The sequence below is a fragment of the Petromyzon marinus genome, chromosome 58, assembly GCF_048934315.1.
Source record: "Petromyzon marinus isolate PM22_M1 ecotype Great Lakes invasive population chromosome 58, UKy_Petmar_22M1.pri1.0, whole genome shotgun sequence".
NCBI lineage: Eukaryota > Metazoa > Chordata > Hyperoartia > Petromyzontiformes > Petromyzontidae > Petromyzon > Petromyzon marinus.
Window position 1 is genome coordinate 7,355,516 of NC_133724.1, and position 26,405 is coordinate 7,381,920.

A 26,405-nucleotide genomic window follows, 5' to 3' on the forward strand; every position below is an offset into this window, starting at 1 on the left:
GTAGATGGGTGTGTGTAGGTGGGGGTGTGTGTGTGTAGGTGGGGGTGTGTGTGTTGGTGGGTGTAGGTGGGGGTGTGTGTGTAGGTGGGGGTGTGTGTGTAGGTGGGGGTGTGTGTGTAGGTGAGTGTAGGTGGGGATGTGTCCCCCCCAATATATATTATAATTACGGCCTTGGTATCGGATAGTCGTATAAAGATTATAGTAGTATAGTAGTGTATAGTGGAGATTATAGTAGTGTAAAGTGTAGTGTTTCGTAATGTATAGTGTATATTATAGGAGTGTAAAGTTTAGTGTATAGTGTAGTGTAAAGTGTATAGTGTAGTGTAATGTGTAGTGTATAGTGTAGTGTATAGTGTGTAGTGTATAGTAGTGTGTAGTGTACAGTGTAGTGTATAGTGTAGTGTATAGTGGTGTATAGTGGTGTAGTGTATAGTGTACAGTGTTGTGTACAGTGTAGTGTATAGTAGTGTATAGTGTACAGTGTAGTGTATAGTAGTGTAGTGTACAGTGTAGTGTATATAGTATAGTGTATATAGAACAGTGTAGTGTGCAGTGTAGTGTACAGTGTGGTGTATATAGTACAGTGTACAGTGTAGTGTGTATAGTACAGTGCAGTGTGCAGTGTAGTGTGTGGTGCAGTGTACAGTGTAGTGTGTATAGTACAGTGCGGTGTACAGTGCATAGTTTTCCCCCTCACGAAGATGGCGCTCGCGTGCGAGGCGATGGGGCGAGTGGTGGGGGATAGAGGTGGGGGGGGCAAGTGGTGGTGGTGGGGGGGAGTGGTGGTGGGTGGTAGTGGGGGGGAGTGGTGGTGGGTGGTGGTACTGGGTGTGGTGTTGGTGTTGGGGGTGTTGCCGCGTGTGGAGCGGCCTCACCAACACCCCCACCCCCGCTGCTCTATAAATAGACGCGGAAATGGCAACAGAGGCGGCCGCTGGTAACGCAAAACATTCTTTTTGCCAATAAACTTTCTTGCGTTCGTGTTAAATTATCGGGAAAATTTTTAGTTGTAATGTTTAACATTTTAAAAAAATCCACTACCTCACGGTCGTTTGCGCGCGTTCGAAGTTGTTTGTGATTGTTGTTGTTGATGTTGGTTGTTGTTGGTTGTTGTTGCATTTGACGGTCGACGCAACATTTAAAAAATAAAACTATAAATGTTTCGAGGCCAGAGCTGAGAATGTTATAGTCAGGGGGTAGAGGCCGCGAGTTGTTGTTGGTTGTTGTTGGTTGTTGTTGTTGTAGCAGGTGAGCTCCCTGCTCTACGAACCCCGGCGAACCGAGTTGCATTCCCGGTGACGATTTACAGAACCGTCCGCTGGACCTCCTCTAGGTAGACTGGGCCTCAAATTAGTAACCTCGCACGGTCGTGTTAACAGCGCCGCCGCTGGGGGAGACAAAGGCGGCCGGGCGTGGCGCTGGCTACCACCTCGTGTGCCCCTACAGCCTGTCTCAGCCTACACGGGGTGTGGGGGTCTTTGTCTAGTGTAGTGTTCAGTAGTTTGGTGTTTAGTAGTGTAGTGTGTAGTAGTGTTCAGTAGTTTGGTGTTTAGTAGTGTACAGTGTAGTGTATAGTAGTGTACAGTGTAGTGTATAGTAGTGTGCAGTGTAGTGTGTAGTAGTGTTCAGTAGTTTGGTGTTTAGTAGTGTAGTGTACAGTGTAGTGTATAGTAGTGTACAGTGTAGTGTATAGTAGTGTACAGTTTGGTGTTTAGTAGTGTTCAGTCGTTTGGTGTTTAGTAGTGTACAGTGTAGTGTATAGTAGTGTACAGTGTAGTGTATAGTAGTGTACAGTGTAGGGTGTAGTAGTGTTCAGTAGTTTGGTGTTTAGTAGTGTAGTGTACAGTGTAGTGTATAGTAGTGTACAGTGTAGTGTGTAGTAGTGTACAGTTTGGTGTTTAGTAGTGTTCAGTCGTTTGGTGTTTAGTAGTGTACAGTGTAGTGTATAGTAGTGTACAGTGTAGTGTATAGTAGTGTACAGTGTAGTGTATAGTAGTGTACAGTGTAGTAGTGTTCAGTGTAGTGTGTAGTAGTGTTCAGTGTAGTGTAAAGTAGTGTACAGTGTAGTGTATAGTAGTGTACAGTTTGGTGTTTAGTAGTGTACAGTGTGGTGTTTAGTAGTGTACAGTGTGGTGTATAGTAGTGTTCAGTCGTTTGGTGTTTAATAGTGTACAGTGTAGTAGTGTATAGTAGTGTACAGTGTAGTGTGTAGTAGTGTACAGTTTGGTATTTAGTAGTGTTCAGTCGTTTGGTAGTGTACAGTGTAGTGTATAGTAGTGTACAGTGTAGTGTATAGTAGTGTACAGTGTAGTGTATAGTAGTGTACAGTGTAGTGTGTAGTAGTGTGTAGTAGTATACAGTGTAGTGTGTAGTAGTGTACAGTGTAGTGTGTAGTAGTGTTCAGTAGTTTGGTGTTTAGTAGTGTACAGTGTAGTGTACAGTGTAGTGTATAGTAGTGTACAGTGTAGTGTGTAGTAGTTTACAGTTTGGTGTTTAGTAGTGTTCAGTCGTTTGGTGTTTGGTAGTGTACAGTGTAGTGTATAGTAGTGTACAGTGTAGTGCATAGTAGTGTACAGTGTAGTGTCTAGTAGTGTACAGTGTTGTGTGTAGTAGTGTACAGTGTAGTGTGTAGTAGTGTACAGTGTAGTGTATAGTAGTGTTCAGTAGTTTGGTGTTTAGTAGTGTACAGTGTAGTAGTGTATAGTAGTGTACAGTGTAGTGTGTAGTAGTGTACAGTTTGGTATTTAGTAGTGTTCAGTCGTTTGGTGTTTGGTAGTGTACAGTGTAGTGTATAGTAGTGTACAGTGTAGTGTGTAGTAGTGTACAGTGTAGTGTATAGTAGTGTACAGTGTAGTGTATAGTAGTGTACAGTGTAGTGTGTAGTAGCGTACAGTGTGGTGTGTGGTAGTGTACAGTGTAGTGTGTGGTAGTGTTCAGTAGTTTGGTGTTTAGTAGTGTACAGTGTAGTGTACAGTGTAGTGTATAGTAGTGTACAGTGTAGTGTTTAGTAGTTTACAGTTTGGTGTTTAGTAGTGTTCAGTCGTTTGGTGTTTGGTAGTGTACAGTGTAGTGTGTAGTAGTGTACAGTGTAGTGTGTAGTGTATAGTAGTGTACAGTGTAGTGTATGGTAGTGTGTAGTAGTGTAGTGTGTAGTAGTGTACAGTGTAGTGTATAGTAGTGTTCAGTAGTTTGGTGTTTAGTAGTGTAGTGTACAGTGTAGTGTGTAGTAGTGTACAGTGTAGTGTATAGTAGTGTACAGTTTGGTGTTTAGTAGTGTTCAGTCGTTTGGTGTTTAGTAGTGTACAGTGTAGTGTATAGTAGTGTACAGTGTAGTGTTTAGTAGTGTTCAGTAGTTTGGTGTTTAGTAGTGTACAGTGTAGTGTATAGTAGTGTACAGTGTAGTGTATAGTAGTTTACAGTTTGGTGTTTAGTAGTGTTCAGTCGTTTGGTGTTTGGTAGTGTACAGTGTAGTGTATAGTAGTGTACAGTGTAGTGCATAGTAGTGTACAGTGTAGTGTCTAGTAGTGTACAGTGTTGTGTGTAGTAGTGTACAGTGTAGTGTGTAGTAGTGTACAGTGTAGTGTATAGTAGTGTTCAGTAGTTTGGTGTTTAGTAGTGTACAGTGTAGTAGTGTATAGTAGTGTACAGTGTAGTGTATAGTAGTGTACAGTTTGGTATTTAGTAGTGTTCAGTCGTTTGGTGTTTGGTAGTGTACAGTGTAGTGTGTAGTAGTGTACAGTGTGGTGTGTAGTAGTGTACAGTGTAGTGTGTAGTAGTGTACAGTGTAGTGTTTAGTAGCGTACAGTGTAGTGTGTAGTAGTGTACAGTGGAGTGTGTGGTAGTGTTCAGTAGTTTGGTGTTTAGTAGTGTACAGTGTAGTGTACAGTGTAGTGTATAGTAGTGTACAGTGTAGTGTTTAGTAGTTTACAGTTTGGTGTTTTGTAGTGTTCAGTCGTTTGGTGTTTGGTAGTGTACAGTGTAGTGTGTAGTAGTGTACAGTGTAGTGTGTAGTAGTGTACAGTGTAGTGTGGTAGTGTACAGTGTAGTGTATAGTAGTGTGTAGTAGTGTAGTGTGTAGTAGTGTACAGTGTAGTGTATAGTAGTGTTCAGTAGTTTGGTGTTTAGTAGTGTAGTGTACAGTGTAGTGTGTAGTAGTGTACAGTGTAGTGTATAGTAGTGTACAGTTTGGTGTTTAGTAGTGTTCAGTCGTTTGGTGTTTAGTAGTGTACAGTGTAGTGTATAGTAGTGTACAGTGTAGTGTTTAGTAGTGTTCAGTAGTTCGGTGTTTAGTAGTGTACAGTCGTTTGGTGTTTAGTAGTGTACAGTGTAGTGCATAGTAGTGTACATTGTAGTGTCTGGTAGTGTACAGTGTAGTGTATAGTAGTGTACAGTGTAGTGTGTGGTAGTGTACAGTGTAGTGTTTAGTAGTTTGGTGTTTAGTAGTGTACAGTGTAGTGTGTAGTAGCGTACAGTGTAGTGTATAGTAGTGTACAGTGTGGTGTATAGTAGTGTTCAGTAGTTTGGTGTTTAGTAGTGTACATTGTGGTGTGTGGTAGTGTACAGTTTGGTGTTTAGTAGTGTGTAGTGTATAGTAGTGTACAGTGTAGTAGTGTATAGTAGTGTACAGTGTAGTGTATAGTAGTGTACAGTTTGGTGTTTAGTAGTGTTCAGTCGTTTGGTGTTTAGTAGTGTACAGTGTAGTGTATAGTAGTGTACATTGTAGTGTCTGGTAGTGTACAGTGTGGTGTGTAGTAGTGTACAGTCGTTTGGTGTTTAGTAGTGTACAGTGTAGTGTGTGGTAGTGTACAGTGTAGTAGTGTACAGTGTAGTGTGTAGAAGTGTACAGTGTAGTATGTAGTAGTGTTCAGTAGTTTGGTGTTTAGTAGTGTTCAGTCGTTTGGTGTTTAGTAGTGTACAGTGTAGTGTATAGTGGTGTACAGTGTGGTGTATAGTAGTGTTCAGTAGTTTAGTGGTGTACAGTGTAGTGTATAGTAGTGTACAGTGTAGTGTATAGCAGTGTACAGTGTGGTGTGTAGTAGTGTACAGTTTGGTGTTTGGTGGTGTACAGTTTGGTGTTTGGTAGTGTACAGTGTAGTGTATAGTAGTGTGCGGTGTAGTGTATAGAAGTGTACGGTGTAGTGTGTAGTAGTGTACAGTCGTTTGGTGTTTAGTAGTGTACAGTGTAGTGTATAGTAGTGTACAGTGTAGTGTATAGTAGTGTACAGTCTGGTGTATAGTAGTGTATAGTAGTGTACAGTAGAGTGTGTAGTAGTGTTCAGTAGTTTGGTGTATAGTAGTGTACAGTGTAGTGTATAGTAGTGTGCGGTGTAGTGTATAGTAGTGTACAGTGTAGTGTATAGTAGTGTACAGTCTCGTGTTTAGTAGTGTAAAGTGTAGTGCACAGTGTGGTGTGGTGTACAGTTTAGTAGTGTACAGTGTTTCGTGTATTGTAGTGTACAGTGTAGGGTTTAGTAGTGTACAGTGTAGTAGTGCACAGTGTGGTGTAGTTTACAGTGTAGTGTGGTGTTTAGTGGTGTACAGTGTAGGGTTTAGTAGTATACAGTGTATTGTCAATTGTACAGGGTTGTGTATACTGTAGTAGTTTACAGTGTGGTGTATAGTAGTGTATAGTGTATATAGTATTGTGTAGTGTATATAGTAGTGTGTAGTGTATAGTAGTGTCTAGTATATAGTATTGTGTCGTGTACAGTAGTGTGTATAGTAATGTGTAGTGTATCGTAGTGTATATAGTAGTGTGTAGTGTATAGTAGTGTCTAATATATAGTAGTGTGTAGTGGATAGTTGTGTGTATAGTAATGTGTAGTGTATCGTAGTGTATATAGTAGTGTGTAGTGTATCTAGTAGTGTGTAGTGTATATAGTAGTGTGAATAGTTGTGTATAGTAGTGTGTAGTGTATATAGTAGTGTGTGTATAGTTGTGTATGGTGTATAGTTGTGTGTAGTGTATAGTGTATCGTAGTGTGTAGTAGTGTATAGTGTATCGTAGTGTATATAGTAGTGTGTAGTGTAGTTGTGTCGTGTATATAGTAGTGTGCACTGTATAGTTGCATATAGTGTATTGTAGTGTAGTGTATAGTAGTGTAGTGTTTATAGTAGTGTAGTGAGAGTAGTATAGTGTATAGTAGTGTAGTGTATATTGTAGTGTAGTGAAGAGTAGTGTATAGTGTATTGTAGTGTATATCGTAGTGTAGCGAAGAGTAGTGTAGTGTATATCATAATGTAGTGAAGAGTAGTGTATAGTAGTGTAGTGTATAGTAGTATAGTGTATTGTAGTATCGTAGTGTAGTGTATTGTAGTATCGTAGTGTATAGTAGTGTAGTGAAGAGTAGTGTATAGTAGTGTAGTGTATATCGTAATGTAGTGAAGAGTAGTGTATAGTAGTGTAGTGTATATCGTAGTGTAGTGAAGAGTAGTGTATAGTAGTGTAGTGTATAGTGTAGTGTATAGTAGTATAGTAGTGTATAGTAGTATAGTGTATAGTGTAGTGTATAGTAGTGTAGTGTAGTAGTGTATAGTAGTATAGTGTATAGTAGTGTAGTGTATAGTGTAGTGAAGAGTGTCTTCCTGGAGCAGCGTGTGCTTCCCTCGTGGATGGCTCTTCTGCCAGACAGGACAATTTGCGATCGTCGTCCTAACAGGACTTTAAGTTGCACTGCGTGCTAACGAATTGCTCACGAATTAGTAGTATACAGTGTAGTGTCCATTGTACAGTGTTGTATATACTGTAGTAGTGTACAGTGTAGTGTATAGTAGTGTATAGTGTATCGTAGTGTATATAGTGGTGTGCAGTGTTTAGTTGTGTGTAGTGTATATAGTAGTGTGTAGTGAATAGTAGTGTCTAGTATATAGTAGTGTGTAGTGTATAGTAGTGTTTATAGTAATGTGTAGTGTACAGTAGTGTATCGTGGTGTATAGTAGTGTATAGTTGCGTGTAGTGTATAGTGTATCCTAGTGTATATAGTAGTGTGTAGTGTATAGTTGTGTATAGTGTATATATTAGTGTATAGTGTATCGTATATATAGTAGTGTATAGTGTATCGTAGTGTATATAGTAGTGTGTACTGTATAGTTGTGTATAGTGTATCGTAGTGTAGTGTATATAGTAGTGTAGTGCATAGTAATGTAGTGTATATTAATGTAGTGTTTATAGTAGTGTAGTGAAGAGTAGTGTATACTAGTGTAGTGTATATCGTCGTGTAGTGAAGAGTAGTGTATAGTAGTGTAGTGTATAGTAGTATAGTTGTATAGTGTAGTGTATAGTAGTATCGTAGTGTATAGTAGGGTAGTGAAGAGTAGTGTATAGTGTATAGTAGTGTATATCGTAGTGTAGTGAAGAGTAGTGTATTGTAAAGTAGTGTAGTGTATAGTAGTGTAGTGTATAGTGTAGTGAAGAGTAGTGTATAGTGTAGTGTAGTGAAGAGTAGTGTATAGTGCAGTGTAGTGAAGAGTAGTGTATAATAGTGTATAGTAGTGTAGTGTATAGTGTAGTGTAGTGAAGAGTGTCTTCCTGGAGCAGCGTGTGCTTCCCTCGTGGATGGCTCTTCTGCGAGACAGGACAATTTGCGATGGTTGTCCTAACAGGACTTTAAGTTACACTGTGTGCTAACGAATTGCTCACGGATTGCTCACGAATTGGTGTTAAACGTTCGTGGTCGTTAATCCATATCGTCCATCGTTGGACAGATGGTGTGCGTTCCTCATGCTATTGTCATGTTTGTCAATTCGCTCGTACCACCGGCATTGCCGTAATCATACCACCTTGGGAGGGGGGGGGGGGGTGTATCAAACGAGATATCACTATGTGCAAAGTCAACACTTGTCATGCGATTGTGGAATTTCCCATTGATATCCGTGAATTATTGTGCGTGCTATTTTTTCCGTCCATGATCATCGTCGATTTTCTTTTGCTTGCGTATCCGGCGCTTTAACTAACTGTATGGACAGCCACGTGTGAAAGAATTCGCTGAAGAAATAAATAATTGCCACCGGCCATAGAGTCACTCCACTGCTGGATGAAGGCCGCCTCCTAAAGCGTTCACCGCTCCGCGATGTTAACCATCCACGGAACTCCCGCACAGCAAAACGTCATCATCGTCATCTTTTGATTGAAAGCTTTCGTGACTGCGGGGATTCATATTCTTGGTTCTTTCGGTAAAGTCACCACCACGCAGAAGGGAAACAATAAAATAATGAAAATATAAAACAATGCAATTCTCACGGGACGTTTCGACTGCAACACGAGCAATCATCATCAGGTGTGAAAACCACAGCAAGAAAAAATTGAAAAAGTGGCGGTTTAAAAAAAAAAACGCCACTTTTTTCAAATTTTCTTGCTGTGGTTTTCACACCTGATGATGATTGCTTGTGTTGCAGTCAAAACGTAGTGAGAATTTTATTGTTTTATATTTTTATTATTTTATCGTTTCCCTTCTACGTGACTTTACCGAAAGAACCAAGAATATATCATCATCATCATCGTCACTTACTATTAACAATATCACTGGGCTAGATAAAACAAGCAACACCGTTGAATAGAATACAACAACAAAATTAAAGAATTACTCGACGATGGTAGTTATACAAAAAAAAAGAGATCCCACCAACAGCCTCGTCACACAAACCAACAAAATAATTTCTGATTCAACCGCATTAATTGATCAATCTAAACAGTTTTCGTTGAAACCTTCTGCTGCCAGGCCACCAAGATTATACGGCTTACCAAAAATACACAAAGTTGATACACCTCTTCGTCCCATAGTCTCTACTATCAGCTCCCCCACCTACAAACTAGCTCGTTTTTTGTCTGAAATCCTGCGTCCTTTCACTGGAAAGACCACCTCTGCGGTACAAAATTCTACTCACCTGGTATCAACAATCAAGGGTATTTCCCTGTCCCCAGACGACCTGCTTGTCAGTTTTGATGTAGTTTCCTTATTCACCAAGGTTCCTGTACCTGACACCATTGCAATCATTGAAGACTTGGTTCATCAAGGACTAAACACTGAGGTACCCCCCCTGGTGAGACACTGTTTAACCAATACATACTTCACTTGGAATGGAACTTTCTACAAACAAACTGAGGGCACCCCAATGGGCTCCCCCCTTTCTCCAGTTATAGCTAACATTTTCATGGAGAAATTTGACACTGACGCCATCCAGACTGCCACTCTGCGCCCAACCTTATGGAAGAGGTACGTGGATGACACTTTTGTCATCTGGCCACATGGCCGGCCTGCTCTAGACCAATTCTTCGACCACATCAATTCCATACACCCAGCCATCAGATTTACCATGGAAGTCGAAATAGATGGCAAGATACCTTTTTTGGATGTCCTAATTAAAAAGAGACCTGATGGTTCAATGAGCCACTCTGTCTACAGGAAAGCTACCCATACGGATGCTTATCTGAAACCGGATTCCCACCACCATCCATCACAGAAGAATTCTCTCATCAAGACTCTGTATCATAGAGCCCAATGCATATCCGACCAGGAACACATAAGCAGTGAACTCAAGCACGTACACCAAGCTCTTAGGGCTAATGGTTACTCCGACTATACAATCCGCAAAGCTATCACTCAAACCATGAAGAAGAACCCTCTTGAGGAGCCTTTCAAAACCATCACTTTACCCTACATTGCTGGGATCACAAAAAAGATCTCCAAAATCTTGAATAAACACAAGATCCAGGTCCGTTTCAACACATTACATAAAATCCGTGATCTGGTTCCGTCTGTAAAAGATGTGATTCCGGACATACAATACCCTGGTGTCTACAAACTAAGTTGCCTCTGTGGTAGTAGTTACATTGGAGAAACCAAACGCCATATCTCGGACCGCATTCGTGAACATAAAGCAGACCTTAAACACGGTAGGACCAACACCTCGGCCGTAGCAGATCATTGTTCTAATTCAGTAGGTTCACATGCCATTGACTTTTCCAAGACGGAGGTTCTTTGTAAGCCATCTGGCTTCCATGAGAGATTCGTTCATGAGGCTATCCACATATACAAACACAGAGACAATTTCAACCGAGAAGATGGATTCTATCTTAGCAATCATTGGAAAGATTTGATAAATCATTTCAGTTCTTGATTGATTGTTCACGCTTACAGTGGCTTTCAGACAGCATACATAAAAACAAATTTCGTCTCCCCCCTCCTCTTTTCAAAAAATAGATGGACTAGTCCTGGCAAACAGCCAATCGTTGCGCGTGACGCAAACGTTATTTTTATATAAACAAATAAATATGCCGTTTTCAAAATAAATTTATGCAAACCGACACACCTGATGATGACCGTTTGAGTTATGGTCGAAACGTCGTGAGAATTTTTTTTATTGTTTTTATATATATTTTGTTCTTTTGTTGTTTCTCTTCAACGTGACTTTACCGAAAAAACTAAGAATATGAATTACTGCAGTCACGAAAGCTTTAAATCAAAATTTAACACCGTTGGTGTCGGATGGACTGGTTACCGTCGTGGGAATGTGGAATATCCACTGCTGGCTTAGGTGCACCGATGGAGGCGGAGCTGTGAGAGAATTGTAATAGCCCCATGCTTCCGTGCGTATTTGTCCAGGTGTGTGTGTGTGTACGTGTCAACTGTGCGCACTCCAGTACCATGGTTACTGTTAGCTACAATCGTGTTCACCGATCCAGTCACCCATGCTTAGGACTGACTGTTGCACGCTGTCCACTACTACACTGCAGGTCACAACACACTCCACACGCTACTCATCCGCTCACTCACCCACTCACCCAATCACTCACCCACCCACTCACCCACTCACTCACCCACCCACTAACTCACCAAATCACTCGCCCACTCACCCACCCACCAACCCAAACACTCACTCACCCACCCACCAATCCACCCACACACTCACCCACCCACCAATCCACCCACACACTCACCAACCCAAATACTCACCCACTCACTCTCCCATCCACTCACCTATTCACTCACCCACCCACTCACTCACCTATTCACTCACCCAATCATTCCCCCACTCACCCACAACCCAAACACTCACCCACCCACTCTCTCACCCACCCACTCACCCACTCACTCACCCAACCATTCCCCCACTCACCCACCAACCCACCCACTCACCCACCCATTCACCAACCCACTCACTCACCCACCCACTCACTCACCTATTCACTCACCCAACCATTCCCCCACTCACCCACCAACCCACCCACTCACCCACCCACTCACCCACCCATTCACCAACCCACTCACTCACTCGACCAACACTGCGTGGGTCACCACACTTCTTTTTCTGCTTCGCTCCACGCACTGCTCCACTTTGGAATTGTGACTTATTGAACTCTTCCATCTAGGACAGCTGTGGCAGTGCCGGCGCAGACGGCTTCACTTTGTTTCATCTTTGCTCCGGCAGCTCTGTACAAACGTGTACCCTACAAGTGTATTGGTGTAGTACACTGTGTTAAGACTGTCTTGATTTGAAGCTTTCGTGACCAGAGGAATCAATACTCTTTGGTTCTTTCGGTAAAGTCGCGTAGGTAGAAAATAAAATTAAGAAAATCACGACGTTCCATGCTTTTCCACCTGATGATGGACGCTTGTGTTGCTCCCGAAACGTCGTGATTTACTTTGTGTTAAGACTGTATACGTGTGTGTGTACACCACATTCTGTTAAGGCTATACAGGGTGGGGGGGGTCTTTATCATTGTACACTCGGGTACAAAGTTGAATCTTCGTCCGTCTAATATCCGACCATCACGTATCCACCCTGACCAGTTATCCTCGCATACCCAGCGCAGTATTTGCGATGTTAACTGTCTATGTGCGGCACAGGAGGGAGCTGTGTATTCCATTGTACCGTGGGCAGGAGGCAAGGTGGGTGAATGTGATGTAACGGCATGACGTGTGATGTCCTGCCCACACCCCCCCCCCGCACCTCCAACTAGCGCGGTTGGCTACGTGCGGTGCGAAATAAGTTCAGCGTGCGTACTTGTGCTCTAACTTGTACGCAGCAAAGTTGGCACAGGTGGTGCGTCTGCAAGTCGTCTCAGCCGGTTCACATTTTGAGTTTCATTTCCATCCATTACACGGATTATTTCCAGACTCTTTTTTTTTTTTACAAGGCAGATCCGTGTTCGTACGTTCGTATGTCGAACCTCTTCCGTGCGCGCGGAGCGTGACGCGACGTCAACGTACACTTTCGTGCGCGCGCGTACGACGAATTCGTTCCGCGTGCAGGCGGAGAGGCGGCGAGCGAGCGGGACCGGGAGGAGCTGCTCAGGGAGGCGGCGTGCCTGGGGGACGTGGACCTCGTCAAGAGGCTCGTGAGCGAGGGCGTCGCCGTCAACTCGGCCAACGACCTCAACGGGTGGTGCGTGTGCCGTGGGTCCGATGCACCGAGGCTGGCGCGGGTCGCGAGCGTGAGGGGGGCGGCGGCGGTCGGCGCCGCCTTCCCGCTCAGCGGCCAACGTGGATATCTGAACCGGTCCTGGGCCTCCCCTAGGTCAACTCGGCCTGAAACGTGTACCCGGTGCGGTGCTTAAATATAAATGAGGAGACCAAACTAAACTGAGACGAGGATTCCGTGTTGGATTTGTATCTGTTTAACTATTAATGCATTGTCATTCACCAGGTAAGGCCCACTGAGCTATATAGCTCTTGTTCACACTCGATCTGGCCACAATTGATAGCTCGACTGCGTGGCTTATCAAGTGGAAATTTAAAGCAGCCAAATACTCTAAACGCGGCCGGGCGTGATACTGGCCACAGCTAAACCCCCCTCGTGTGCCGTGCCGGCCTTCACTGGTGCCACGGTGACTATGAGATGTTAACTACCTCGCCTGGTACACAGGAGGTCGTGGGTTTGATCCCGACCCTGACGCCTGCTGTATATTTGGAGTCCGCGTGTCTCTCTCTCATCAACATCATCATCACGGTGGCTAGGAGATGTTAAGTACCTCACTTGGTATACAGGAGGTCGTGGGTTCGATCCCGACCCTGACACCTGCTGTATATTTGGAGTTTGCGTGTCTCTCTCATCATCATCATCACGGTGGCTAGGAGATGTTAACTCCCTCACCTGGTATACAGGTGGTTGTGGGTTCGATTCTGACCCTGACGACGCCTGTTGCTGTATATTTGGACTTTGCGTGTCTCTCATCATCATCACAGTGGCTATGAGATGTTAACTACCTCGCCTGGTATATAGGCGGTCGTGGGTTCAATCCAGACCCTGACGCCTGCTGCTGTATATTTGGAGTTTGCGTGTCTCTCATCATCATCACGGTGGCTATGAAATGTTAACTTCCTCGCCTGGTATACAGGCGGTCGTGGGTTCGATCCCGACCCTGACGACGCCTGCTGCTGTATATTTGGAGTTTGCGTGTCTCTCTCCCCGTGGTCGTGGAGATTTTTTTCCGGGTCCTCTGGTTTTTCACTCCACATTTAGAATCAACATTACAACACGTTTAGAGTGTTTTGGTGCTTATCATTTACACGCGATAAGCCACTTTGTTGAGCTATCATTTGTGGCCAGGTCGCTTCTAAATAAGAGCTACATAGCTCAGTGGGCCTTGTCTGGTAAAATAACAATGTGTTTGTCTTAGTTGGTTTATTGGTTTTCACTAATAGCGATTGCCCCAACAGCCCATAAAGGGAATCCCCCGGTGTGTTGTGTGTACGTGTGTGTTTGCGTGTGTGTGTGTTCGTGTGTGTGGTTGCGTGTGTGTGTGTGTTCGTGTGTGTGGTTGCGTGTGTGTGTGTTCGTGTGTGTACGTGTGTGTGTGGTTGCGTGTGTTCGTGTGTGTGTGGGCGTGTGGTTGCGTGTGTGCGTGTGTGTGTGTGTTCGTGTGTGTGGTTGCGTGTGTGTGTGTTCGTGTGTGTGGTTGCGTGTGTGTGTGTTCGTGTGTGTATGTACGTGTGTGTGTGGTTGCGTGTGTTCGTGTGTGCGTGTGTGTGTGGTTGCGTGTGGGCGTGTGGTTGCGTGTATTCGTGTGCGTGTGTGTGGTTGCGTGTGTGTGCGGCAAAACAACCCCCTACCTCCTCGCGGTGCCGGACGGGCAACTCTGTCGTGGACAGTGCTGTGGGGGGAGATCCAATTTTGATTGGCTCCTCCCCTCATGGCATATATGTCCACCACAGGGGCTAAACGGGGGCTCTGGACGGGTGCGAGGGGCTGGTAACCCCTCCACCTTCAATTAATTACCACGAAACCACGAATTAAACTGAAATATGTAACTAATAAGCTTGTGCCGGAGGCCCCGGGGGGCCAGGCGTCTATGACGTCTCCTGGCCAAACCCCAATTGGCGGAGCCAGGAGATTGAATACCTACCCTCGGGGCTACTCCAGAAACAACGAAAAGCCACTACGGGTGGCCACGTGGAATGTTCGAACGCTCACTGCAGAGGAGAGGCTGCCACTCCTCTGTCGGGAGCTGGACCGGTACCGCCTGGATCTATGCGGCATTCAGGAGGTCCGGTGGACCGGCTCTGGCTCCTGCCACCATGAGGAGTGGACAGTCCTCTACTCGGGGCAGCAGACTGCCAAACAACAGGGTGTGGGTCTTCTTTTGAACAAAAGAATGAAGGGGGCGTGGGAGCGTGGCGGTGAGGTGTGGGAAGCTGTAAGCCCCAGGCTACTTTGGGCTCGCCTTCCCATCAACCGGAGGCGAGGAATGGTGGTCGTGGTTACTTATGTCCCCACCGAAGATGAACATCCGTGGAGGGATGCAGGCAAAGCCGATGAGTCAGATGCCTTCTATGACCTCCTGTCACAGGTGCTGGCTAAAGTGGCCCCTTGGGATAGAGTCATCATGTTGGGTGACTTCAATGCCCGAGTTGGTCATGATACTGGCACCTGGTCTGGAGTGATTGGAGGGCATGGGCCAGATCAGCTCAATAACAACGGTAGGAGGCTGCTAGATTTTTGTGCAGCCCATGGGCTTGTAATTACCAACACGCTGTTCCGGCATCGGCGCATCCACACAACATCATGGATGCATGCCGGGTCCAAGCAAGAACATCTGCTGGACTACATAGTGACGGACCAGCGAATGCGAGCCCATGTCCTTGACACCAGGACCTACCGTGGAGCTGATCTGCCCTCTGACCATCGACTAGTCATCTGTAAGATGCGCCTGCCATTCTTCCACTCCGGTGGTGGGTGTACACCCAGGACCCCATTCCAACATAAAGTGGCCTGGTCTCAGTTATCTGATGAAAGTTGCAAGCGAGAATTTCATCATCGCTTGCGGCTGGGATTGGCATCGTCCCCGACTCCTCCTGATGTCGAGGGTAAATGGGCGAGGTTTAGGACTGTGACTCATGCAGCTGCAATGGCTGCTTTGGGTACGCGGTCCAGACCTCCCCAGAGACCCTGGCTGACAGAGGAGGTGTTTAGGATGGTTGAGAAAAAGCGACAGGCCCACTGTCATCGGCTACAGAATCCCACGTCAGAGAATGAGGAGGCTTACCGCAGCCTTCGCTCGGAGGTTCGGAGAGCCGTGAGGCGCTGCAAGGATGGGTGGTGGTCGTGGGTTGCTGAGGAGATGAAGTCTGCCTCAGTGGCCCGTGATCACAAATCTCTATTTAACTCCATCAAAAAAGTAACCTGCAGCGCCACACCTATTACCATCATTAGGGGAAAAAACGGTGATCCAATCTCCGACCCCCAGGAACAGGTTTGCAGATTTGCTGAGCATTTCTGTGAGGTCTTGGGGGAGGGAAAATCCCTCAGCCAGGAAAACATCGTGGCACAAAGTGAGGATGACCCTGCTGAGGCTGCGGTGCCTCAAATATTGGAAGAAGTCACCCCCTGTGAGTGGCTGGCTGAGGTGCCATCTGCTGAGGAAGTATTGAAGGCGATCCGGAGTCTGAGACCAGGAAAGGCAGCGGGCAGAGATGATCTCCCAAGCGAAATGCTGAGGGAGGGTGGCGTTTGTACACAGACTGCCCTATATGACATCATAACAACAGTCTGGACCACTGGACGGGTTCCGCAGGATTGGAAGGATGCCCTGGTGGTCCCCCTTTTTAAGAAGGGGGACCGCACAGACTGTAACAACTACAGGGGCATCTCACTCCTCAGTGTGCCGGGAAAGGTCCTGGCAAGGATTATTCAGCATCGCCTTGCCAGGCACGCTAAGGAGAGGCTTGCGGAGCCCCAATGCGGTTTCAGGAAAGGGCGGTCCTGCACAGATGCCATATTTTCTGTCCGTCTGCTACAGCAGAGGTGTAGGGAATTCCAACAAGACCTACATCTCTGCTTTATTGACCTGGTCAAGGCCTATGATACCATCAGTAGGCCTGGGCACTGGGTCGTTCTTCGTGCTTTTGGAGTACCTGACCCTCTGCTCACGATCATTAAGGACCTTCATGATGGTGAGCGGGCCCGGGTAAAACTACGTGGCCGGGAGTCAGAGCCATTCCCTGTACACCTTGGGGTGCGACAGGGATGTCCTCTGGCTCCCACATTATTTAACATCTATTTTGACCACGTAGTTCGTGAAGCCTTCAATAGCTGTACCGGGGGAATCTCCATATGGTACAGATATAATGGGAGGCTAATCGATGCCTGGGTGCGGTCAAGGGATGGCTCCCTATTGCTCAACCACGTTATGTATGCTGATGATTTGGTAATAGCTGCTCAGTCAGAGGAGGAGTTGGAGACGCTGCTGCTGAGACTGGAGCGTGCCACTAAGAGGTGGGGCCTTACCATCAGCCCCACCAAAACTAAGCACCTCCCTGGGTATTTTGTACCATCGGACACTCCACCCCCACAACTCCCAATCGGTGATGGGGCAGTTGTGGAGAGAGTGGAGAGTTTCCCATACCTGGGCAGTGTGCTTATGACTGGCTCCAGTTTAACAGCAGAGGTCTCACTCCGAATCAGTCGAGCGGCAATATCTTTTCATCGGTTGCGTAACGCTGTGTGGAAGCTACCTGGTCTATCGCTCCGCACTAAGCTTCGGGTCTTCTCGGCCACGGTCATTCCCTCCCTTCTCTACGCTTGCGAACTGTGGACCCCCCTAATGGAACATCTTCGCTGGTTAGAAACATTTAGGCTGGCCTGCCTACGATCCATCCTGGGTTTAACCAGACTGGATTGTGTGAGGAGCTCACAAATCCTTGAAAGATCTGGGCAGGGTCTCATCGGTGAGCTCCTCCGGCAGGCAAGGCTGCGTTGGCTGGGTCATGTAGCCCGCATGCCCAGCCACCGCATGCCGAAACAGCTTTTGTTTGGCCGGATTGAGGGGGCTAAGCGGGCGCGGCACGGGCTAGAGAAGAGATGGAGTGATGTGGTACAGGAGGACGTGGAGCTGAGTGGACTTGCCGATGACTGGTACCAGCGGTGTCAAGATCGGCCTCTGTGGAGGAGGCTCGTGAAGGATGCTACTGGGCAGTTGGAGGCAGTCGCCCTCCAACAACAACGGAGGGCGGAGGAGCGACGCTCACAACAACGAGCGGAGCGCCGGGTGGCTAAAGCACAGCAGGTTGGCACAGTAGGGGGCACAGGTGGTGCATCAGCCAGTCGTCTCAGTCGACCCGTGGCACCTGCTGGGTCTGCCCCGTGACCTCCTGCCAGCGGGCGTTCGACACTTCACGTGGCCTCACGGTGCACATAGCCTGGCACAAGCGTCGTGGTGACGTCACCGCCACTTAGTGGCGAATGGCGGTTGTTGTGTGTTCGCGTGCGTGTGTGCGTATGTGCGTGTGTGTGCGCGTGTTCTTGTGCGTGTGTTGTAAACATCGCCACTGGGGGAGACAAAGGCGGTCGGGCGTGTTGCTGGTCACCCACCCCCCGCGTGTGCCGTTCGGCGTTCATAGGTGCTGCTACCCGCTAACGGCACTTGCCCCTGCGGTCTGAAGGCCACACGGGGGATCTTTCTTGCTGTGTGTGTGTGTGTGTGCATTGGTCTCGGTGCGTACGCAGGACGGGGCTGCACTGGGCGTGCAAGCGAGGCCGAGGGTCCGTCGTTTCCTTCCTGCTGGAGTCCGGCGCCGACAGAGAGGCGCTCACCGCCAAGGGGGAGAAGCCGCAGCAACTCACCAGCAACGTGGCCATCCTCTCCCTGCTCGGAGGTCAGCGCCGGCGTCGTTGCGACGGCAACCGGGCAGGGCGAGCACGCACGCGCCGATCCGGCGTGGTGTGTGTAAAACTTGAGCACAGTTGAACCGCACCTACGATTGAGCACGGTTGGGTCCGTACGGTGCGAAAGAAGTTCACCATACATAAATATAAACTACTATAAACTGCACACTACACTATTATACAATACACGATAAATTACACTACTACAAACTGCACTACTCTATACTACACTACTATACACTACACTATACACTACACTACTATACACTACACTACTACAAACTGCACTACTATACACTACACAACTATACACTACACTACTATACCCTACACGACTATACGCTACTCGACTATACACTACACGACTACAAACTACACTACTATACTACACTACACTACTATACACTACACTACTATACACTACACTACTATACACTACACTACTATACACTACACTACGATACACTACACTACTATACACTACACTACTATACACTACACTACTATACACTACACTATGATACACTACACTACGATACACTACGATACACTACACTACTATACACTACACTACTATACACTACACACTACACTATACACTACACTATACACTATACTATACACTACACTACTATACACTACACTACTATACACTACACTACACACTATACTATACACTACACTATACACTACACTATACACTACACTATACACTACACTACTATACACTACACTACTATACACTACACTACTATACACTACACTACTATACACTACACTACGATACACTACACTACTATACACTACACTACTATAAACTACACTACTATACACTACACTACTATACACTACACCACGATACACTACACCACGATACACTACACTACTATACACTACACTACTATACACTACACTACTATACACTACACTACTATACACTACACTACTATACACTACTATACACTACACTACGATACACTACACTACTATACACTACACTACTATACACTACACTACTATACACTACACTACTATACACACTACTATACACTACACTACTATACACACTACTATACACTACACTACTATACACACTACTATACACTACACCACGATACACTACACTACTATACACTACACCACGATACACTACACTACTATACACTACACTACTATACACTACACTACTATACACTACACTACTATACACTACACTACGATACACTACACTACTATACACTACACTACTATACACTACACTACGATACACTACTATACACTACTATACACTACACTACTATACACTACACTACTATACACTACACTACTATACACTACTATACACTACACTATTATACACTACTATACACTACACTACGATACACTATACCACTGTACAATATTGAAAACTCCGACTGGCACGGTTGGTCTGCGTACGTTGCCGAAAGAAGTTTCAAGGTACATACGTACAGGTCAAGTCAAAGAAGTTTTAAGGTACACACGTACAGGTCAAGTCAACGAAGTTTCAAGGTACATACGTACAGGTCAAGTCAAAGAAGTTTCAAGGTACATACGTACAGGTCAAGTCAAAGAAATTTTAAGGTACATACGTACAGGTCAAGTCAAAGAAGTTTCAAGGTACATACGTACAGGTCAAGTCAAAGAAGTTTCAAGGTACATACGTACAGGTCAATTCAAAGAAGTTTCAAGGTACATACGTACAGGTCAAGTCAAAGAAGTTTCAAGGTACATACGTACAGGTCAAGTCAAAGAAGTTTCAAGGTACATACGTACAGGTCAAGTCAAAGCAGTTTCAAGGTACACACGTACAGGTCAAGTCAAAGAAGTTTCAAGGTACATACGTACAGGTCAAGTCAACGAAGTTTCAAGGTACATACGTACAGGTCAAGTCAAATAATTCTCAAGGTACATACTTACAGGTCAAGTCAAAGAAGTTTCAAGGTACATACGTACAGGTCAATTCAAAGAAGTTTCAAGGTACATACGTACAGGTCAAGTCAAAGAAGTTTCAAGGTACATACGTACAGGTCAAGTCAAAGAAGTTTCAAGGTACACACGTACAGGTCAAGTCAAAGAAGTTTCAAGGTACATACGTACAGGTCAAGTCAACGAAGTTTCAAGGTACATACGTACAGGTCAAGTCAAATAATTCTCAAGGTACATACTTACAGGTCAAGTCAAAGAAGTTTCAAGGTACATACGTACAGGTCAAGTCAACGAAGTTTCAAGGTACATACGTACAGGTCAAGTCAACGAACTTTCAAGGTACATACGTACAGGTCAAGTCAACGAACTTTCAATGTACACACGTACAGGTCAAGTCAAAGAAGTTTCAAGGTACACACGTACAGGTTAAGTCAACGAAGTTTCAAGGTACACACGTACAGGTCAAGTCAACGAAGTTTCAAGGTGCATACGTACAGGTCAAGTCAATTTGACGTTTGCTTAAGCGCGTGGAGGCAGCCTTCCCGGCACAAATCTGCCACCGAAAGCGCCATCGCATTGACACAGAGGCGGCCGGGCGTGTTGGTGGCTACGCCACCCCCTCGTGTGCCGTTACTGGCCTCCGGACCGCTCGCTAACGGCGCTTGCCCCGACAGTCTGCTACGGCTGCACAGGATCTTTGCGGTTCGCGATAGTTTTTTTTTCGTGGGTCAAGTCTGAAATCAGAATATTTGTTTGGGCCGGAGGAATCTGATGAGCATTAAAATATCCTTTTTCGCAGACGTACGGTAGTTACGCAGACGTGCGGTAGTTACACAGACGTGCGGTAGTTATACAGACGTGCGGTAGTTACAGAGACGTGCGGTAGTTACAGAGACGTACGGTAGTTACACAGACGTACAGTAGTTACACAGACGTACAGTAGTTACACAGACGTGCAGTAGTTACACAGACGTACGGTAGTTACAGAGACGTGCGGTAGTTACACAGACGTACGGTAGTTACAGAGACGTACAGTAGTTACACAGACGTACAGTAGTTACACAGACGTACGGTAGTTACAGAGACGTGCGGTAGTTACACAGACGTACAGTAGTTACAGAGACGTGCGGTTGTTACACAGACGTGCGGTAGTTACAGAGACGTGCGGTTGTTACACAGACGTGCGGTTGTTACACAGACGTGCGGTTGTTACACAGACGTGCGGTTGTTGCGTTGCGTCATAGTTGTCACGATTTCTACTCCTTGCCCGTCGAAGCATAATCCGCGAGCACCGAACAATTGGGCACGACGTTTCGCTGGTAACCGCACGCGGCCGGCATCGTCGGGCGATTATTGGTCCACCTTACAGAGACGCGGGGGGGGGGGGGGGGGTGAATCTTCTTTGCCGCAGTGGAGGAGAACGGCCACCGTGAACTGGCGCCAGCGGAGGGCGAGCTGCCCATCGTTCCCAACTACCTGCAGAGCCCCATGCTGGCCTACGTGAGCGACGCGGGGAGGAGGGTGGACGCGGAGATGCGGAGAGATTCCACGCGGGGCTCCGCATCCTCCGCTTCCTCGTCCGCCTCCTCCAACAATAACAACGACAACGACGACTCCACGGCCCTCCCCGTGAGTCACGGTGACTGCCAACGTGACGGGCGCTGTGTGTGTGTGTGTGTGGCGTGTGTTGTGGTTGTGCGTGCGGTGGAGGAGGCTCGTGAATGACACCGCTCCTAGTCAATTGGGAGGCAGTCACACCTCCAGCAACAACGGAGGGCAGAGGAGCGACGCTCACAACGAGCGGAGCGACGGGCGGCTAAAATGCAGCGGGTTTGCACAGTGCGGGGGGGGGGGTACAGCTGGTGGTGCATCTCCCGGTCGTCTCAGTCGGTGAACCTGTGGCACCTGGGTCTGTCCCGTGACCTGCCAGCGAGTTATCAGCACTTTGCGTGGCCTCAGAGTGCACATAGCCTGGCACAAGTACAACGGTGACATTACCGCCGCGTTCTGGCGAATGGCAGCTGTTGTTGTTTACACTTCGCGTGGCCTCAGAGTGCACCTGGCGTGGCACGGGAGCGGCGGTGTAGCGGTCAGCGCGCTGCGCTACGAACCCGGCCAACCAAAGTCGATTCCCGCGCACGGTCAACACCGGTGACGATTGTCTGAACCGGTCCTGGGCCTCCCCTAGGCCGACTCGGCCTCAAATTATGACCTGGTGCGGTGTGTTAGCATCGCCACTGGGGAGACAAAGGCGGCCGGGCGTGGTGCTGGCCACCCGCTTGCCCCATCGGTCTGTCAAGGCTACACGGGGGACCTTTGTCTTTGATGCAGGCCGGGGTTCCGGCACCGCAGGCAAGGGCAGCGCAGGGGGCTGCCGTCACGAACGGCGCTCCACACGGCATGGCGCCTCCGTTCCACCCCTTCTTCTTCCCAACGGCCTACCCCCTCATCAACCAAGGTGACCATGGCGGTGACCACGGCGGTGACCACGGCGGTGACCACGGCGGTGACGGCGACGACGATGATGACGGTGACGATGATGACGGCGGTGACCACGGCGACGACGACGGTGATGACGATGATGACAATAATGACGACGGTGATGACGGTGATAGCGACGGCGGTGATGACGATGATGACAATAATGACGACGGTGATGACGGCGGTGATGACGATAATGACAATAATGAGGACGGTGATGACGACGGTGATAGCGACGGTGACGACGGCGACGACGACGATGACGACGGTGATGACGACGGTGATGACGACGGTGATAGCGATGACGACGATGACAATAATGACGACGACGGTGACGGCGGTGACGGCGACGATGACGGCGGTGACGGCAACGGTGACGACGGTGATAGCGACGACGACGACGACAATAATGACGACGGCGATGACGCGAATGTCACCGACAGACATGGAGTCGCTTATGATTGACAGTCGTAGCGCGTTTGTACGACGACGACGACGACGACGTTGTCGGTGGCAATGCTGCCGACGATGATGTTGTTGACGTTGGCGACGGCGCAGAGGAGCTGGTGGTGAAAGTTCGACTCCAGCCCGGATGCACGGGAGCGCCCGTGGACGTGGACTTTGTGGAGGTGGAGCTGAGCCGGCGGGACCTCACCATGGCCTCGCTGGTGCACACGTGCAGCCTGGAGCTCGGGGTGGATCCGGACAAGGTGACGCGCGTGCGCAAGCTGCCCAACACGCGGCTGCGCAAGGTACGGAACAAATGCCGGTGGTGTAACGTTGCCCGGATAGGCGCACGCAACTTCTCGGCGAGGCGACGCTATTTGTTAACACCAACACGTTACGCTCCGCGTGGAGGCGGTAACCGCCGGCCCGCTCTTAACTGACGCACGCCGTCGCTCGCCAAGGCGGCATCTCGGACACACGAGCGTGACCCGGCCAGGTGCGCTACTGAGCGGCGGGTGCGCCGACTGGAGGCTCGACCCTTCTTCGGAGGCGTCTTCGCGTATGCGTCCTTCATTCTTGACACGGGCAGCCTCGGGCCCCCCGCGAGGAGGACGCTTATCTTCTTCTTTGGTTCTTTCGGTAAAGTCGCCACGTAGAATGAGAATAACGTAATAAAATAACACGATAAAATTCTCACGACGTTTCGGCCACAACGCAAGCGGCCGTCTTCAGGTGAAAGGTACAGAACTGTCGGGACGACATTGAAGCTCTGTCGTCCCTGTGTCGGATGGTGGCGGGTTTAACGACACATTTATATTTATTCACGCGATCTAACCCAAAAGCCTACATTATGGATTATATTGGTCACGAAAAGCCTACTGCGTGTTAAACCGAGCGAATGGCGATCCAGCATCAACGGTCAGTCGCCTCCCCATCACTCTTCCACCGCTACTAACAAAGGTGCTGTGACCACGACAGGGAAACAGTAACCACAGACACGCCTGGTGACCCATAGGCTATGGACCCATGGACTGAATGCGTTCCCCGTGTCCGTCTCGCCGTATCTCCGTGTGTCGCCACGTCTCAGGACAAGGACCTGACCCGCCTCGCCGACTTCCAGGAGCTGGAGCTCGTCCTGGGTGGGGGCGTGGGAGGCGAATTGGGGGGGCTGTCGGTGGTGGGCTCGCAAGACTCGCTCGCCGAGAAGCCGTGTTTTAATGCGCGGGCCTCCAAACTCACCTACTAGCCGTTAGTCCTAGCCCTATCGTAGCCCAATCCTAGCTCAATCCTAGCCTAGCCCTATCCTAGGCCAATCCTAGCCTCGCCCTATCCTAGCCCTAGCCTAGCCCTAGCCTAGCCCCGTCCTAGCCCAATCCTAGCCCAATCCTAGCCTAGCCCTAGCCTAGCCCTATCCTAGCCCTAGCCCTAGCCTAGCCCCGTCCTTGCCCAATCCTAGCCTAGCCCTAACCTAGCCCCAGCCTAGCCCAATCCTAGCCTAGCCCTAACCTAGCCCCGTCCTAGCCTAGCCCCGTCCTAGCCCAATCCTAGCCCAATCCTAGCCCTAGCCTAGCCCTAGCCCTAGCCTAGCCCTGCCCTGCCCTCCCCTAGCCTAACCATAGCCTAGCCCTAGCCTAGCCCTGCCCTGCCCTGCCCTGCCATAGCCTAGCCTAGCCCTAGCCTAGCCCTGCCCTAGCCCTAGCCTAGCCCTGCCCTGCCCTGCCCTGCCATAGCCTAGCCCTAGCCTAGCCCTGCCCTAACCATAGTCCTTACCCTAGCCCTAACCTAACCCTAGCCCTAACCTAACCCTAGCCCTAACTTAGCCCTAACCCTAGCCCTAGCCCTAACCCTAGCTCTTACCCTAGCCCTAACATAACCTAACCCTAGCCCTAACTTAGCCCTAACCCTAGCCCTAACCCTAGCTCTAACCCTAACCCTAGCCTTAACCCTAGCCCTAACCTAATCCTAACCCTAGCCTTAACCCTAGCCCTAACCTAACCCTAGTCCTAACCTAGGCCTAGCCCTAACCCTAGCCTAGTCCTAGCCCTAATCTTCACTTCAGCTCTCTCTGTAACTGTAACCTCAGCCTAAACCTCTAACACACACTGTGATCGATACCCCTAAGTTTAACCCTACTTCTACCCTTAGGCCTGGTCTAAACCCCAAACCCTAACTAGCCTTAGCCTAAACCCATAAACCTAACCAGCTCAAACACCTAACCCTAACAATCCCTAACTACAAACCGAACTCCTATCTCCACCCATAGCCCTCAAACATATCCATAGCTCCAACAACTAACCCTTAACATTAACTCTCACCCAAACTCACCCTCTAACCACAAGTTGTTACGTAACTTAACCTTAACCCAAACATTCACCCTTAATCTAACATTAACCCTCAACATCACCCTAACACCTGACATTAACTCTGATCTCATCGTATCCCTAACCCTAGCGCTAACAACTCACCCCCACTTCTAACCTTATTCCTAACCCCAGACTTAAAACCCAAACGATAACCTCCATCATACCCCCCAACTCCAACCTTAGCCCTAGCTTAAACCCGTTGCACCGTTAACACCACATCTAACCCCACATCTCCAACCGTAACATTCACCATCATAAAAACCCTGACCCGAACCTAATGACAAGCATTAGACGTTGCCTTTGGGCAGTTTTACAATTTTTTAATGACAATTGCAGTGATGAATAGGTCAGTCTTTCTCTCCCTTTCCAATGGTTCCTAATGGCCGTGTTGGGGAGACACAGCCAGCAAGGCTGAGATCTTTGATTTCAGTCCCTGTTTCAGCTGCCTGTGGGTTACAAACCTCAGCCTGGCCACTGGTGATAGCACAAGATAGAAATTATTTGAATATTAAAATAAATGACGGTTAGTGTAATATATGCATATACATATATAAATAAAATTGAGGCATTATAATTTATTGTTTGGGCGGAATGCTTATTTTGAAATTATGGCCTTGGGATCTTTCCAATATATTGAGTGTGTTTAAGTTGAAGTTTCCTGTGAAGAAAATGTTGACGATGGTGAGGTCTTAAAGCCATGTATTCTTACTTGGATATCCTGGAACTTGGAGCAGAGTCTCAAGACCCTGAGACCCGGTCTCAAGACCCTGAGACCTGGTCTCCTGGAGCCGAGTCTCAAGACCCTGAGACCCGGTCTCCTGGAGCAGAGTCTCAAGACCCTGAGACCCGGTCTCCTGGAGCCGAGTCTCAAGACCTTGAGACCCGGTCTCCTGGATCCGAGTCTCAAGATGCTGAGACCCGGTCTCCTGGAGCAGAGTCTCGAGACACTGAGACCCGGTCTCCTTGCGTGTCGATATGGAATTTGGTAAATTGTTATGAATGTCGGTGTGGGTAATTTTTTTAAAATGTATTTGCATCTGGAGCAATAAAATGTAAGTACTGAAA

General features: G+C 47.7%; 1 protein-coding gene across 2 annotated transcripts; it reads left to right on the top strand.

Moving 5' to 3' along the window:
* Positions 1-813: 813 nt before the first annotated feature.
* LOC116955108 (ankyrin repeat domain-containing protein 40-like) lies at positions 814-26,405 on the top strand. 2 transcript variants are annotated; one of them, XM_032976091.2, is made up of 7 exons: positions 814-937; positions 12,252-12,384; positions 17,944-18,092; positions 21,461-21,678; positions 22,381-22,507; positions 23,089-23,282; positions 24,065-26,405. In XM_032976091.2, exons 1-7 carry the CDS (start codon positions 916-918, stop codon positions 24,221-24,223), a joined length of 1,002 nt encoding a protein of 333 aa, XP_032831982.2. In that variant the 5' UTR covers positions 814-915; the 3' UTR covers positions 24,224-26,405. The 2 variants fall into 2 exon arrangements, with proteins under 2 accessions (XP_032831982.2, XP_032831981.2); XM_032976090.2 differs by lacking the exon at positions 814-937 and adding an exon at positions 9,808-11,888.